The 16,184-nt window shown below is 36.5% G+C and overlaps 1 protein-coding gene across 1 annotated transcript; it reads right to left on the reverse strand.

The window, feature by feature from the left end:
* Positions 1 to 848: 848 nt before the first annotated feature.
* LOC107581538 (tumor necrosis factor receptor superfamily member 16-like) lies at positions 849 to 14,498 on the reverse strand. Its single transcript, XM_016267113.1, has 6 exons — positions 14,085 to 14,498; positions 8,182 to 8,314; positions 7,700 to 8,068; positions 3,964 to 4,198; positions 3,637 to 3,779; positions 849 to 2,145 (listed from the first exon to the last, which is right to left on the reverse strand). Exons 1-6 carry the CDS (start codon positions 14,136 to 14,138, stop codon positions 1,832 to 1,834), a joined length of 1,248 nt encoding a protein of 415 aa, XP_016122599.1. The 5' UTR covers positions 14,139 to 14,498; the 3' UTR covers positions 849 to 1,831.
* Positions 14,499 to 16,184: the final 1,686 nt, after the last annotated feature.

Here is a 16,184-nt window from a genome sequence, read left to right on the forward strand (position 1 = left end):
TGGCTCGAGTTTTACCCGATTGCTGCCCGAAATGTACAATACGCTGCTATGCTTTGCATTCATACTCAGCGTCACATAAGGTGACCAGATTTCTGAAATGGAAACCAGGAACATTTCTTAGTTCAGTGTTCAAAATATTATTAAAAACGTATCTATTAATTAACTGGGACAATACATATTTGTATGTTTTTTTTTTACTGTATTATATATTACTAAATATATTATTTTAATACTATATATTATTATAATCAATCATTTTTATGATGTTTGCAAGTCAAACTGACCCTAACGGTTTCAATACAATTAAAAAACTTTTGTGTATGTGTATAATGTGAATATGAGAATGTGTATAAGCACACTGTTCTGATCGCCTGTCATTACATCAGAAAATTCTGACTGCCAATAAACTGCTGTTTTTGGTTGGGTGTTGAGTTGGCATTAACACTGTTTTGGCTCTCAAACGGATTTACATTTCTCACAACACTCCCTTTTGCCAAGTTGAGCAATTGGCCCAGAAGAAAACACACAAAACAGCTTCATCTTTTGCTATGGTTTTAAAGTGAAATGCACACAATTTTTCTTAGAGCATGCTGCATGTACAGGAAGGGAAAGAGATGTGTGTATTATTATTGAGTAAATCAAAAGAATGAATCGACAACAAGAGCGTAATCAGACCCAGCGGCTCCAGATTTGACTGTTTGGGTTAATGGTGCAGAAAAGCAAGATATTTTCTGTAATTCCAAGTTCAGATCTTGTTTTCATTATAACGCTGCACCGTTATAAATCCTCAGGGTCATAAAATACTATTTCTTTTCTCACACAATGTATTTATTTAAAAAAAAAAAATGAAATACAAAAGATACCTATAAATCAATCTTTCATTATTAAAAAGGACAAACATAAGTGATAGATACATAACATGAATGTTATTAACATGAAAAGTATCTCAGCACAGAAACCATCAAGTCTCATCTATAACTAAGCACTAACATACAGAATGACCTTAAAATACATACATGGCAGAGTAAACCAGCAAAGCACAAACCTGAGCATTCAAAGTAACGGCACCAGAGAGTTTTCCTCTCATATAACTCACAAAAACATAACATTGCTTTTAGGTTGCATTGTTGGTTAAAGTGCAAACCAAGCACTAGTGTGAATGAGACACATTTTTTTGTCAAAGAGAATCATTCGCTCAGGCAACTTGACCGTGTATCTGTAGATTTCCAAATATACAACTCACTCGTGCAGCCCATTTAGTGGTTTTAACACCTCATAGTGTTATGTTGCCCTTGATAAAAGCTAAATACTCTATCCAGCTTCGGTATTGACTGTTTAAACGGCTGAAGCGCTGAAATATAAATACAAAAGCACGATTGAATCGCATGCATGATGCTTGCGTTCCGCACAAATGGAAAACTGTCATTCACGAGGCCGCAGAAATGCTCACGAAATGTCCACGTCTTTGATACCAACCACAGCTGAAGCCACAACCACCCAAAACACTGACAATGAAAATGTTCAGCATGAATGCGTCTCGGAGAAAACAAGAGTTTGTTTTGACACTACAAAGAGGATAGTATGGAGCATAAACTTCCCATGAATACTGGAGGAAACATCTGTCTTGAGTCTGAGGTGATGGAACATCTCAAGCTGTTCAAACAAAATTCGTAAGGGAAACATTATGTTGAATTAAAAACCTTATTATTTCCAATTCTGCTCTTCAAAGTCTTAGTGCAAGGCATTCGAAAATGAGTCAGTTGACGCTCTTCCTCTATGGTTTTAGTGTCTCTTTCACTTTCATGAGGGCGTAAGAAACATATTCAAGTATTCAGACCACTGACACTCCTTGAGAGGGGGCGGTGAGGGCACTGATGATGTCCGGCCGTTCAATGCGTGCGAGAGCGGAGCAGAGCAGGCCCAATGTGGAGCCTTCCTGTTGGGCCCAATCAGTTAAGAGGGTGTGGATAGGGTCCTGGCCCCGTCCAAAGACGTCCACGCGGTCCTGTTCGTAACCAAGTGCGGCTGCCAGCTGCCTCCAGCTTCGATTGTCCCCCTCTGCGAGAAGCCCCTCTACCTCATCTTTCCTGTGGGGCGGCAGGTTCACATAAAGCCGCGTGTCCTGTTTGCTGTCTCGTTTACTGCCTGCCGAGAATATGAGAAAGGGAACAAATAATTACTAATCAACCATTAACACTAAAGCAACCTACAATACATCAAGAGTAGTGGTTGACCGATATATCGCCAATGCCGATATATCGGCCGATATTTGGCTTTTTTTTTAAATATCGGCATTGGCCGATAAGTTTTGCTGTTTGGCCGATGCATTCGAGGCGGGACTCTTATTTTGATGGCACGATCAAAATCTTTTATTTTGATGGGGCTGAGAACGGTAGCGCCTGGGCACACTGTGCTCACATTCTCCCTCTTGTTCGCTGTTGTCGTTAACAGTTCTGTCTAAATACGGATAGAAGTCTGTCTAATAATCAGATAGAACGGTTAAACAAAGGGATTAAAATGTATACAAAAAGTCTTATAACGACTGCTTTTATATTATTAGTAATAAAAAGGCAAACATTATAATACTTTCTTGTTTGCCGTCAGCAAATACACATTTATATAATTTAAACAAATCTTTGAATGTCTAATAAACATCCAATTTCAAAAACCTTGCAAACTTAGTTGGATCCAGTTGTGAGATCTTGTGACGTGTGTATCCTGCATGATCGCGTGTTCTGTGACGGTCGGTCCTATGGTCCGTGCAAATTGAATACGGACAGGAGGAGAGTTCAGCTTCACTGGAGATGCGCGATCGACAAACTTTAAACTCGTGATTTTAAATTATGCTGCGCTTTATGCATTTTCCCACTGTCATATTCATGTCATTTTCACTGTGTGCTGTTTGTAAAATGAGTGTTAGCTTGGCTTTATTTGAAAAAATATGATTAATGCACACAAACTTCCCAGAAGCCTGAGTGCCCTGTTGGTTACAGTGTTTACTTCCTTTTTAATTATATTTTTATTAAATACGTATTTATATGTGAAAATACTTTGTCATCTAAAGTATAAGTATGTTTATTTAACACATTTATTTTTTAATCAATTTTCAAATGATTTCAAATTTCTTAAATATTAATTCAAATACATAAAATTATATCGGCTTTATATCGGCCATCGGCCACCCTGCTTGCCAAGATATCGGCATCGGCTGTCAAAAAAACAATATCGGTCAACCACTAACCACAAGTGACAACACTTCCAGGTATTCCAAACATTCAACGCAACCAGTGTAGTCCAATTCACAAACAAATGACTCTTATGAACCAATTATTTTTTGTGAATCAAAGCATACAGCACAACCAATGCAGCCAGACTCCTGAAATGAATGACTTATGAACCACTTATGAATCAAAAATCTCATATGAATCAGTACTTTTAACGAACAGTTCAAAAAGACAAATGAATAAAACAAATGACTCTTAAGAGCTGGTTCTTTAAATGAACAGTTAAAAATGTCGAATGAATGGTACAAATGATGCTTATGAGATGGTTCTTTAAATGAACAGTTCAAAAAGACAAAAGAATAGTAGAAATTACTCAGCCCCAGACATCGGTGTTTAAGCCGTTCTCTCATACCTTTGCTAGGCTGGCTTTCCTGAAGGCTGTGAGAGTCCAGGAAAACGCCACTGTCGCTGTGTAATTTCTCTCCTTCCCCGACATTATTCAACTCGCCAATCCGTGCTTTCACCAGAGCCTGCTTCTGCTGACATGACTTCCAGCTGGACACATACCAAATCACACGTTTATCATCAAACAAAAAACAACAAGAATAATATTTCACTACACAGACACGTTACGGGAATTCCATATCTTACATACACAAGTAGAATGAATTTGTCTGTAAATCATGTGTACAACCTCATAAAGCATATTTTTCTTCTTTAAATTGCTGCACGATCTCACCATTTGTAGGCGACGTAGAGCAGGAGTCCGAGCACCACTGCAGCCAGTACAGACACGTAGACAAGGATGTTGTTGTTGTTGTTACCCCCTTGGTCCTGTGGAGTGAGTCGAGGGGATTCAGACCCTGGTGCTGGACTGCTCCTGTTCTCTGTTTCCTCATTCAGAGTTGGCCATCGGGGGTATTCACGTGGACCATCAGAACCAGATGGATGGGACAGGATGTTGAGATCTTTTACTGCAAAAAAAAAGCCTTTATAAACATTAAAGTTTAAAAAAAAAATTTGATCTCTCTCTCTCTCTCTCTCTATATATATATATATATATGAGTCTGTACTCTGTAGTTGTGCTTTATAAATTCAAACTCATTAGACTCACATTAGTTCTGACTAGACATATGAAGCACACTCAACTACACCCTGAAGCACTTAAACACCTAGACTGCAAAAAAAGGAAATGCTCTTTTTAGCTTTCACATGAACCCACATCTGACACACATCTGCTGTGAGGCTGATTAACACATCATCAGTGGGCGCAGGCACAGCTGACAGACTAAATGCCAGATCGAAATGTTGAACAATGTGGAATGGTCAAGAGGATTCATGCCCCCACCCTCCATCCTGAAATAGATCATGCAGGCCACCCCACACACACTATCACACAGATGCGTGCATTCTTTTGTCCACTCACTCTCTCACACACCCCACAGGCTGCCTGTGTGCACCAAACACTCGGAGTGGCTGCCCTGACCTCGGCAGGTCGAGTGCTCTAACTTGTGTCTCCACTCTACAGAGAAGAGAGGGCAACGTGGGATGCGACCCACTAGCCAGCTGGTTAACCTCCAAACCGATTTAACACACCTCAGGGCAAATCCATTAAAGATGTGGCACTTTAGACTAAAAAACTTTTAAAACATGATACATTTGATTGTTTAGAGATTAGACAAAATCTATGTAAAGTGTTTATCTTCTTAATCTGATCATGACTGGATTGTTGCTAAACTCACTGAAGAATAAGAAGAACATTTGAAGTCAACGCGAAAGCTGTATTTTCTTAAAAGCTTCTCTCTGACTGAACACAGGTGTCTGCCACATGTTAACAATCTAACCATACACACTCACAGATGCATAAATGTTATTATATATAGCTTGGCACAAACTTCATCCAAGACACACATGCATCTCGGGTTACGTTCACACAGTCAGTGTTTGGAATTGACAACCGTATTTACTAACAGGTGTGTCAAATCAAAGACAATTAAAAGGGTCCAAGTTACAGAAAAGGAAACTTCTTTTCAAATTCTAGTTCAAAAAGCATGGGCCAAGTTCTGAGAAAGAAATTCATGCTTTTTATTCATCTGGGTTTTTAAAACATACAATTTTTAACAAGCTTAAATTTAATGAGTAAAAAAATATATGTGTGTGTGTGTGTGTGTGTATACTTGGTTACAATGACACTAATAGTTCTTATTTCTGCCAGGAATGCAAAATCAATCGAGAGTTAATGATATGTTGAATAGAATAACGAGACACAAACCTGTAAATATTCAATCGCGTTTGCTTCCATTTATTTTTGATCAGTGCTTCGCTACACAACATACAAACTTTTCCTCCAAAGTGCACATTATGTATTCACACGTTTACCTTGTATTTCTTTAAATAGAATAGAACCATAATTTCTTAATGACTCGCAGAAAGACGATTCTCTGCCGATCCGTCAATATTGCGTGATCATGTTGCATTATTTTACTTGCTGATGTTTTAAAAAATATTTAATATTTTAGCATCACCCAGGGGGTGTCAAATCAAAGACAATTAAAAGGGTCCAAGTTACAGAAAAGGAAACTTCTTTTCAAATTCTAGTTCAAAAAGCATGGGCCAAGTTCTGAGAAAGAAATTCATGCTTTTTATTCATCTGGGTTTTTAAAACATACAATTTTTAACAAGCTTAAATTTAATGAGTAAAAAAATAATGAACAATTTCTCTTTACACCTTGAATACATGTGTGTACACATTAACTATTATTTTCAAAAATGTTTTAAAATCAATCATATATAATAATCTATATACTCAGGGCAAATCCATTAAAGATGTGGCACTTTAGACTAAAAAACTTTTAAAACATGATACATTTGATTGTTTAGAGATTAGACAAAATCTATGTAAAGTGTTTATCTTCTTAATCTGATCATGACTGGATTGTTGCTAAACTCACTGAAGAATAAGAAGAACATTTGAAGTCAACGCGAAAGCTGTATTTTCTTAAAAGCTTCTCTCTGACTGAACACAGGTGTCTGCCACATGTTAACAATCTAACCATACACACTCACAGATGCATAAATGTTATTATATATAGCTTGGCACAAACTTCATCCAAGACACACATGCATCTCGGGTTACGTTCACACAGTCAGTGTTTGGAATTGACAACCGTATTTACTAACAGGTGTGTCAAATCAAAGACAATTAAAAGGGTCCAAGTTACAGAAAAGGAAACTTCTTTTCAAATTCTAGTTCAAAAAGCATGGGCCAAGTTCTGAGAAAGAAATTCATGCTTTTTATTCATCTGGGTTTTTAAAACATACAATTTTTAACAAGCTTAAATTTAATGAGTAAAAAAATATATGTGTGTGTGTGTGTGTGTGTATACTTGGTTACAATGACACTAATAGTTCTTATTTCTGCCAGGAATGCAAAATCAATCGAGAGTTAATGATATTTTGAATAGAATAACGAGACACAAACCTGTAAATATTCAATCGCGTTTGCTTCCATTTATTTTTGATCAGTGCTTCGCTACACAACATACAAACTTTTCCTCCAAAGTGCACATTATGTATTCACACGTTTACCTTGTATTTCTTTAAATAGAATAGAACCATAATTTCTTAATGACTCGCAGAAAGACGATTCTCTGCCGATCCGTCAATATTGCGTGATCATGTTGCATTATTTTACTTGCTGATGTTTTAAAAAATATTTAATATTTTAGCATCACCCAGGGGGATATTATAAAAATAATTCAGCAGAGCCAGGAATGCATAGACCCATATAATGCATATATATATATATATATATATATATATATATATATATATTTAAATCTTAACCAACTTTTTCATGTTATTAAAAGGTAAAATAAAAAAAAGTTTTCTTTGTGTTGGTTGAACTGCACGACTCTGCTGGTCACACGACATGACTTTCATTTGACAGACAAACTTTTAAAAATATTTTAAATATAATATTTCAAATTCAACTGTTTCACTGTTTTTCCTAGGAAATAAAAGATTAAGCTGAATTACTAAGGTTTCTTTTTTAAAATGTAATCCCTTTAATAATAGCTATAATAAAAAATTGTGATTTAAAATGTGATTTTCATTCATTCATTCATTTAAAAAGCTCCAGGTTTGCTGTGCTTGTTTGTAGGGCTGCATAACTTGGCTAAAATGTTGTGATTATTTATCAGTATGACTATAAATAATAATAATAATATGTTTTATTATTACTGAATAAAACCATTAAACAAAATAAGAAATATGACTATTGTAATATTTCACTGTAAAATTACAAATAGAGTGTTTCAGAAACACGCAGCACAAACAATTTAATTACATCACAGCCTAATCAAGATTTTGGTTTTATTTTGGATAAACATGCCCTACAGTTGTATGCTGCTCCATCATACACCCAAGAGAATTTACCTAAACGCACACTAGAATACAATGACCATCACTCTCACCCATGCAGACGGTGTCAGAGTCTGGCTGGCAGGGTCTGATCTCCACCTCGTCATCACTACAGCGTGAGCAGGGCACGCAGGGTTTCCTGTCACTCCTCTCCTTTGAGTAAGTCCCTGGTTTACACCGCTCACATACGGTATTTCCCAGCAGCCCACAGGCCCGAGCCACTCCGCTTCCGTGCCCACACATGCTACAGGCCGCGCACAGCCCACTTGTGCTGTTACCATCCCGCCACAGGAAGAAACGTTCACCGCAATCACACTGGGTATCCTGAGTGGGCATGCAGCGTGCCAGTTCAGGAATACCGAAGGGGCAGCGGGCGCACAGACGACAGGCTAAAAGACTCTCGGAGTCTGAGAACGACACACCTAGGAGAGATTTTTATCAATAAAACAGAAATAAACATTGGAAAAACAACAATATTCTCAGCTAGGCATTTATTCCAATTAAAAACGAAAGCTTATGTTTTGAAAACACTCACCATCTTGACACGGCTGACACTTGGTGTCTTCCTGACCATAGCTTTTTGCCAAACCAGTGCCCGCAGCACACATGCTGTAACATTCTCCTGTTTCTGTAAACTGCTCGCTGGTACAGACCTTACCAAACGCCACCTGCAAAACACACAAGCACGTCAAATTCATATTAATGTTAATAATTACATGCAATTTGTAGCATAATTTTGCTCTTGGTAACCTAAAAGACAATACTAGGACAAAAAATGACTTTTAAGAGTTTTCTATCCCTCTCAGTCTCAATATATAACAGAAACATGAAGCAGTATACTTGTCAAAATATAAAAAAAGCAGTCAAATATAAAAAGTTTGTCTTTCAATGGCAAAAAAAGACTTAATAACAAAGTATTGAAAATGTATAATTTAACTTACAAGGTTTGTCTACAAAGGAGTGAAAAAATATGTTCAAATATTCCATTTAATGTCAAAGAACGTTACATAAAAAGGTTTATACACAATTTTTTTTAACTAAATCTGTAATTTTCTGTTGTTGTCTAGATGTAGCAAAACTCCTATAAATGTAGCAGAAATAATTGTGCCTGTGTCATGTTTACATTTTCTTCTATCACTGGCAATTGAGCTTGAAATCAGGATTAGGCATAAAATAATGTCATACATGTAAAAATCAGCTGATAATTGTACAAATAGTTGTAACCTGAGCATAATTTTGCTCTTAGTAACCTAAAAGACAATACTAGGACAAAAAATGACTTTTAAGAGTTTTCTATCCCTCTCAGTCTCAATATATAACAGAAACATGAAGCAGTATACTTGTCAAAATATAAAAAAAGCAGTCAAATATAAAAAGTTTGTCTTTCAATGGCAAAAAAAGACTTAATAACAAAGTATTGAAAATGTATAATTTAACTTACAAGGTTTGTCTACAAAGGAGTGAAAAAATATGTTCAAATATTCCATTTAATGTCAAAGAACGTTACATAAAAAGGTTTATACACAATTTTTTTTTAACAAAATCTGTAATTTTCTGTTGTTGTCTAGATGTAGCAAAACTCCTATAAATGTAGCAGAAATAATTGTGCCTGTGTCATGTTTACATTTTCTTCTATCACTGGCAATTGAGCTTGAAATCAGGATTAGGCATAAAATAATGTCATACATGTAAAAATCAGCTGAGAATTGTACAAATAGTTGTAACCTGGCTCAGAGGAATATAGGAATCGTGTCTTTGTGGCAGTTTTTCTGGTGATTAAGGAAAAATACAAGACTTCTTCACCTTACAAATGGCTGTCGAAAAACTAAAATGCTCTGAAATGCACATCATATTTTGTGAGAAAGGGTGACTTGCTAGAGCAAAACAGACACTGTTTTTGGAATCAGCACCCCATAATGAATAAGAAACAAAGATGTGATTTCATGATGCGGAGTGGTGTTATAAGTAAAAATTACAAAGTTCTAAACAATATAAGTCTGATTCACATTCAAAAAGAGCGGCTTCATGAATCCACAGCTTTTAATTTGAAGGAGAACTTGCCATATCATGCAGTCCACACATTGACATACGTGGGACACTATGTTTTAACACACACACATTTCCCTGTGATTTTGCATTAAATGGGGTTTCGGCATTTTAATTGCACAGTGTTTCCTGTGAGAGCCTGAAGTGAGTTTCAAGAGTCCTTGTGACTTTACCACTCCAATTTGGGTGTAAATAGTGACTGAGTGTAACAACACACCCTTTCACACAACTATAACAAAACAAAATCATAAATGAGTGAGGCAGACCATCATTAAGGGATGTTTAAAAAGACTCCTTGTTCATGGAAATGGAACATTATGTGTATTAGCACCCATTTCAAACAGACGTATGTATCAGCAGTGGGGACACCGGTGCAGCTTGAGACCTCAGGGGAGGGTGTGATGTGTGTATGCGTCTGTTTGAGTAGGAGAGAAGACTTTGATGTCCCCCTCAGCTCTGCAGGTGTGATAGAGGAGGTCAGTTCTGCGGCATCTTAAACATGCATATGTTTAGGAAAATTACCCCTCACACACCCACTCCGCTTCACAACTGCCCCCTGGGGCCCTGACAAGAGCCAACAGATGCCTAACATGTAAAGCTCCTCCAAAGAGGGAAAGCAAAACCCACACAGCCTCTCTGATGTCTCTCTCTTCTCCTCTCTGTTCTCTGTTGGGACGAGAGCGTGTGTAAACCTGTTGAACGAGTGCACACGCTCATAATCTCATAGAAACACTAATACACATTTGTACACAGCTGCCCACAGGGCAACAACCTTCACTTTGTAAGTAAAAAGAGCAGCTTCTTTCAGCATTTCAGCCACACCAGCTTGCTGCTGATACACCTTTTCATGGTTTATAAAGATTTGAGAAACTAAATATTCAATATTGAAAGGTATAAATTTAAACATTTAAGAATCTGCCATATAAAAAGCCCAAATTGATAGATCACAAACTAGAATATTGGGAAGTCCATGGTAGTTACAGTAATAGATAAATAAAATAAAAAAGGTTAGCCCAATAAATTATACACATCAAAAGTTCGGGTTCAGTAAGATTGTTGTTTTGAAAGAAATGAATACTTTCATTCAGCAAGGATGCATTAAATTAACCAAAAGTAAAAGTAAAGGCATTCAGAATGTTACAGAAGATTTCTGTTTCAAATAAATGCTGTTCTTTTACTTAACGATAAAAATATTTCTTGAGCATCAAATCAGCATATTAGAATGATTTCTGAAGGATCATGTGACACTGAAGACTGGAGTAATGATGCTGAAAATTCAGCTTTGCATCACAGGAATAAATGATATTCTAAAATATATTAAAATAGAAAACTGTTATTTAAATTGTATGTACTTTAATAATATTTCACAATATGACTTTTGTTATTTGATAACAAATGTCATCAAATTTGATGACAAATAATTGAATGTAATTTTAACTCAAATAATCATTGAATCCAAAACCATTTCAAAATATGTTTTGTGTGATACACAGAATAAACAAAGCCAGGTTTGGAACGACATGAAAGTGAGTAAATGATCACAGAATTTCTGTTTTAGGTAAACTGTCCCTTTAAGGCAAGACACTACAGACAAAAAAAAAATAAGTTTTTTTTTTTCATGCTCTAGTCAGTGTTGAGATTTTGGCATATTTAGCTTTTATAACATGTCTTTGTTCAGACTAGTTGAAGTCCCCATACACACATGCTTGCTGAACGATGGGACCTTTCGTAAAGACACAGTTCACCCAAAAATGAAAATGAACTTGTTCCAAATGTATGACTTTCTTTTGCAGAACACGAAAGAAGAAGTTTTGAAGAATGTCTCAACTGTTTGTGTTCATTCAATGAAAGTCAGAAGTGTCCAAAACCATTTCAAAATATGTTTTGTGTGATACACAGAATAAACAAAGCCAGGTTTGGAACGACATGAAAGTGAGTAAATGATCACAGAATTTCTGTTTTAGGTAAACTGTCCCTTTAAGGCAAGACACTACAGACAAAAAAAAAAGAAGTTTTTTTTTTTCATGCTCTAGTCAGTGTTGAGATTTTGGCATATTTAGCTTTTATAACATGTCTTTGTTCAGACTAGTTGAAAGAAAACATCCAAATAATTGTATTGCACTTTATCTATTTGCATCTGTAGATTTCATTTACAATCCATATTTTAAATGCAGTCTTCTCAAAATGAACACAGAGGGGTTTGTTCATATATGATTCGCCTGATTTTATTCCTAAAGGTGATTTTTTTTTTCTGGCCGATGACAATATTTTTCTGATTTATGGAGTGATCAAATAAAATAGCCAAAATCCCGTCCGTAAAAACTATAATATGTCAACAAAACGAAATTTTGAATTTTGAACACTGCTTTATCCAATCTTCAGGTTTCTGTTCTGGAAAATGTATGCAAATCAGTGCATATTTAATGCCATTAATGTAACATTTCAGAAAACGTAATGTTATCAGTCAACTAAGGAAGTATGGTGATATCTATTAGTTATTTATATGTCTTTTTTTACCCTACTCACCTGGGTTATCTTGCCTTACGTCCAATGCTGTACAATATAATCTATGAGCACATGTGTGCTGCCCATGAGTGAGTTTGGAAAGAGAATGATGAAAACATGAAAGGATCCATGAGCCCCAGGAGACAACAGTGATTGACCCCTCACCCCCACCAACCAAACATACAACCAAAGACATCCACTGATTGAGCTAGAGACTGACCCCTATCTTATCTCACTGCAGCCAACAGTAGCAGAAGCTACGCTTCACAAAAGAGTCAGAACACATGAAACAGCAGGCTAAACATGGCCTCGGGCCTGTAGAACTTCAAGATCATTTACAAAAGTGTCAGTTTGCCGCTGGAGACAGTGGGCTTCTCTATCAAAACGAGTAGGGAACAAGAGAGAGGGAAGTAAAAAAAAAAAACAACAACAAAAAAAAACGAGGTTGTGAGTTCAAGAGGAAACCCGGAATTCTGCCCGCACCGAAAGAAGTAAAGTGATGTGGCGAAATGGAAAGTCAAATTACTGAGCTGCAAATTCTACCCCCTTGCTCTCCACAGACCAAGAGAAAATGATGATAATTACAATGCCCCGGATATCCCGGGCCCCAGCAGTACTTAAGCTGTGGTTGCACCTAACAGACATGGGGGGGCTGGTCTGCTGCTATCCCTGGCTCCCCCACAGACTGTTTGAACACACCAGGAGACACAGATCTGGATCAGGCCAAAAGCATTTAGTGCATTAACAACCACTGACCTGAAAAGAGTGCAGAATCATCAAGCAAAAATTTTCATCTTTTGCATTTTGTGTAACTAGTGTGTAACTGTCAGAACAGACAAACCAGTTGCTTTATGATTAACTGTTTTAATTTGGAGTGACAAATCAGCCTTTTATTTTGGTGTTCGGTTTAACGGGAATAAATCACAAGGTCATTTGGCTCTGTGTTGACATCTGCAGGGCACAATTTATCATTTGGAAAACATGATGAGATTTTCCATTTGGATGCAAAAAACTCAACAATTTATACTCGCTGTGAACACTCGCTGTGGAGGATATTTCACTGAATGAGTGTGATAATAAACACCAAAGTTGTGCTATCCACATCCTAAGAGACTAAAGGTGTTATTTTCCTGTCTTTGACTACTTTACTTTTGTGCCAGGCAATATCCAGCATTCATTAAAAACGAAGGAAAAGGAACATATTATCCACACAAGTAACAAAAAAATGACTTTCTGCATAGTACAACAGGCTTGCAAAAAAAACTGCAATTATATACTGAATCCCCAACAGACTAATATGCAAGTTCAACACATTCTGAACGGAGAGTGTTATAACACCTTCAGTTTAACCAGTTAGAAACAAGCTTTTGAAGTAAGAAAGTAAACTTTTATGTCAGACTTATTTAAGTTTTGAATATGTTAAAGAGTGCTAATTGAAACAGGTGTCATCTGAATCGGGTTCTCCTGATTAATGTGCTACTTGTAACACTATCCAATGTATTTCTATATGCTACACTTGCCAAAATAGTGTCTCGGTCTGTTATGTTTGCAACAACAGCACACTTTTTGTACTTTACATTAACAGACATTAAATAAGTTGCGGATTTCTAAAGTACTTCAGTTCGAAGCAGATATAGCCTACTATATACTATATCAAAATGTGAGATACATAGCTAAAAAAAAACACTTTACAGACATTAAAGCAAAAAGTGTTACAACACTCCCTGGGCTCCTGTTCTTAAAAAAAAAAGTAACTGGAAAGACTCAGTAACGTTGGAAAATATGAACAGAGAAAAGTATGTGTTTACAGCCATCCAAACTCAAAAAACTAAACGAGTTTACGAGTTTAAATGTCATATAATATTGTAAAGCAGAATAATAACTCACCTTTACGGCCAAGATATACAAACAGAGTTGAAGTGCTGCCATTGCTCCCTTCATCTTCAGGACTTTTCCTCAGGACTTTTCCTCAGTGTTTGAGATTTAAAGCAACGAGTCTCTTGCGCTCAAAACCCACTGAAGTTCAAAACCACAAAGCATACACAGAAGACATCTACAGCCCCTGTCCAAAGTGTTTGGCACTCTCTTCCATAGATATGAAAGGTCTTCTTCTCACACAAGCGTTGTTCTTCTTCTTCGAGACTTCCAGTGGAAAACTGTATGAATAGCTTTTACAGTAAATACGGATAATCCTTGTATGAAGCTTTAAAACATTAATACAGCATCTCTTTTCTTTTTCTACAGACAAGTCTGCTGGTTAGTGCTGATCCTTCTTCCCTCAACCGATGCTGTGGCCGCGGCGGTCAGTGTCGAATGGCTTTTTCTGAAGGGGATGGACTTAAACCCCAGATACACTCGCGCACGCAGCGCCTCACTGGAGCTCTGTGATTGGACAGACTGGCGCGTGGTGGAGGGAAGCTGAACATGCCGTTCTTGTGGGAAAATAATTCTGTATCATAGTGCTTATTTATTACACGGCCATATCAGCAATAAAAAAGACTGGTGTTGCTCAAATATTTTTAAATATTTTATCGCCATTAAAAAAAAAAATTAAAGTTCTCTTACACAACAATAACTGCAGTGACTGAAATTTTGGACGGGACACTGTGGTTACCATGGTTTATTTCTGGCCTAAAAATATTAGAACTGACTGAACCCCCATTTTGCCCAGTCGAGGCTTCAGTTGGGAATTTGAGATAAAAAGAGACACAGCAGTGGCTTCATTTTTCAGGTCTGAGGGGGTTTTGAGTAACGTCGTAAAACTCAGCATGGGGTCAGTTCAGACTTCAGAGAGAAACAAATGGAGACTTCCATCGCATACAATGATCAGAGCGCTTCAAAGAATGACCGAGAAGAAGCGGGATAGAGTAAAGAAGAGATGGTGTTCAATTAATTCGTCGCTGATTCGTTTCGCATTTTCCTTTCGTTCATTGTGTCAACAGGCCTTAAAGGGATAGTTCACCCAAAAATGAAAATTCGGTCATCATTTACTCACCCTCATGTCGTTCCAAACCTGTATGAATTGCTTTCTTATGTCGAACATAAAAGAAGATATTTTGAAGATTGCTGGAAATTAAACAGTTTGTGGTTGCCATTGACTTCTATAGTCAAGTCAAGTCACCTTTATTTATATAGCGCTTTTAACAATACAGATTGTGTCAAAGCAACTGAACAGCATTAATTAGGAAAATAGTGTCAATAATGCAAAATGACAATAGTAAACACTAATTTTTCAGTTTAAGACAGTTCATAGGGGAAAAAAATACTATGGAAGTCAATGGCAACCACCAACTGTTTGATTACCAGCAATCTTCAAGATATGTTCGACATAAGAAAGCAACTCATACAGGTTTGGAACGACATGAGGGTGAGTAAATGATGATGACCGAATTTTCATTTTTGGGTGAACGATCCCTTTAATGACTGAATGACTGAATCTGTGAGTATATAGGGAACTGCTAGAGTAGTTATTGAAGTAGCCCTGAGAATATTTCATTCCCGTTCTTTCTATCTTTGCTGACAGTTTGTTCATTTTTTTTAATGTCGACTTTAAGAATTAGATAGGTCTATTAGCTGAACCTCAAAACTTTTGACCGATTAACATGGCAGCCAGTTTCCCCTAAAATAACGCAGTTTCTGTAGGAATAAATGAATAAAGAGCTATGACTTTTAATGTTATTAGTGGCACAAATCCCATTTAGTTTTTGTTTGATCTATTTGATATGTTTAATAAACATGATCAAATTATCTAACATAAAATTAAAATAGATGCACACACGAAAGGGTGGTTTTGTCCTACACAAGTGTTTGGCTGCACTTGTAACTTTAAACTTTTTAATTAACTGTAGTAGGCCCTACAACTTACAACTTAAATATTTTTGTCTATTTATATGTGTATTGTATTTCTAGAACTAGGAACATACAAATGGTCACTAAATTAAAAAGTTCAACTAAATAAATATCTATTAGTATTCATTAATAAACAAA

Source organism: Sinocyclocheilus grahami, unplaced genomic scaffold (genome assembly GCF_001515645.1).
Source record: "Sinocyclocheilus grahami isolate Dianchi unplaced genomic scaffold, SAMN03320097.WGS_v1.1 scaffold36.1, whole genome shotgun sequence".
Classification (NCBI taxonomy): domain Eukaryota; kingdom Metazoa; phylum Chordata; class Actinopteri; order Cypriniformes; family Cyprinidae; genus Sinocyclocheilus; species Sinocyclocheilus grahami.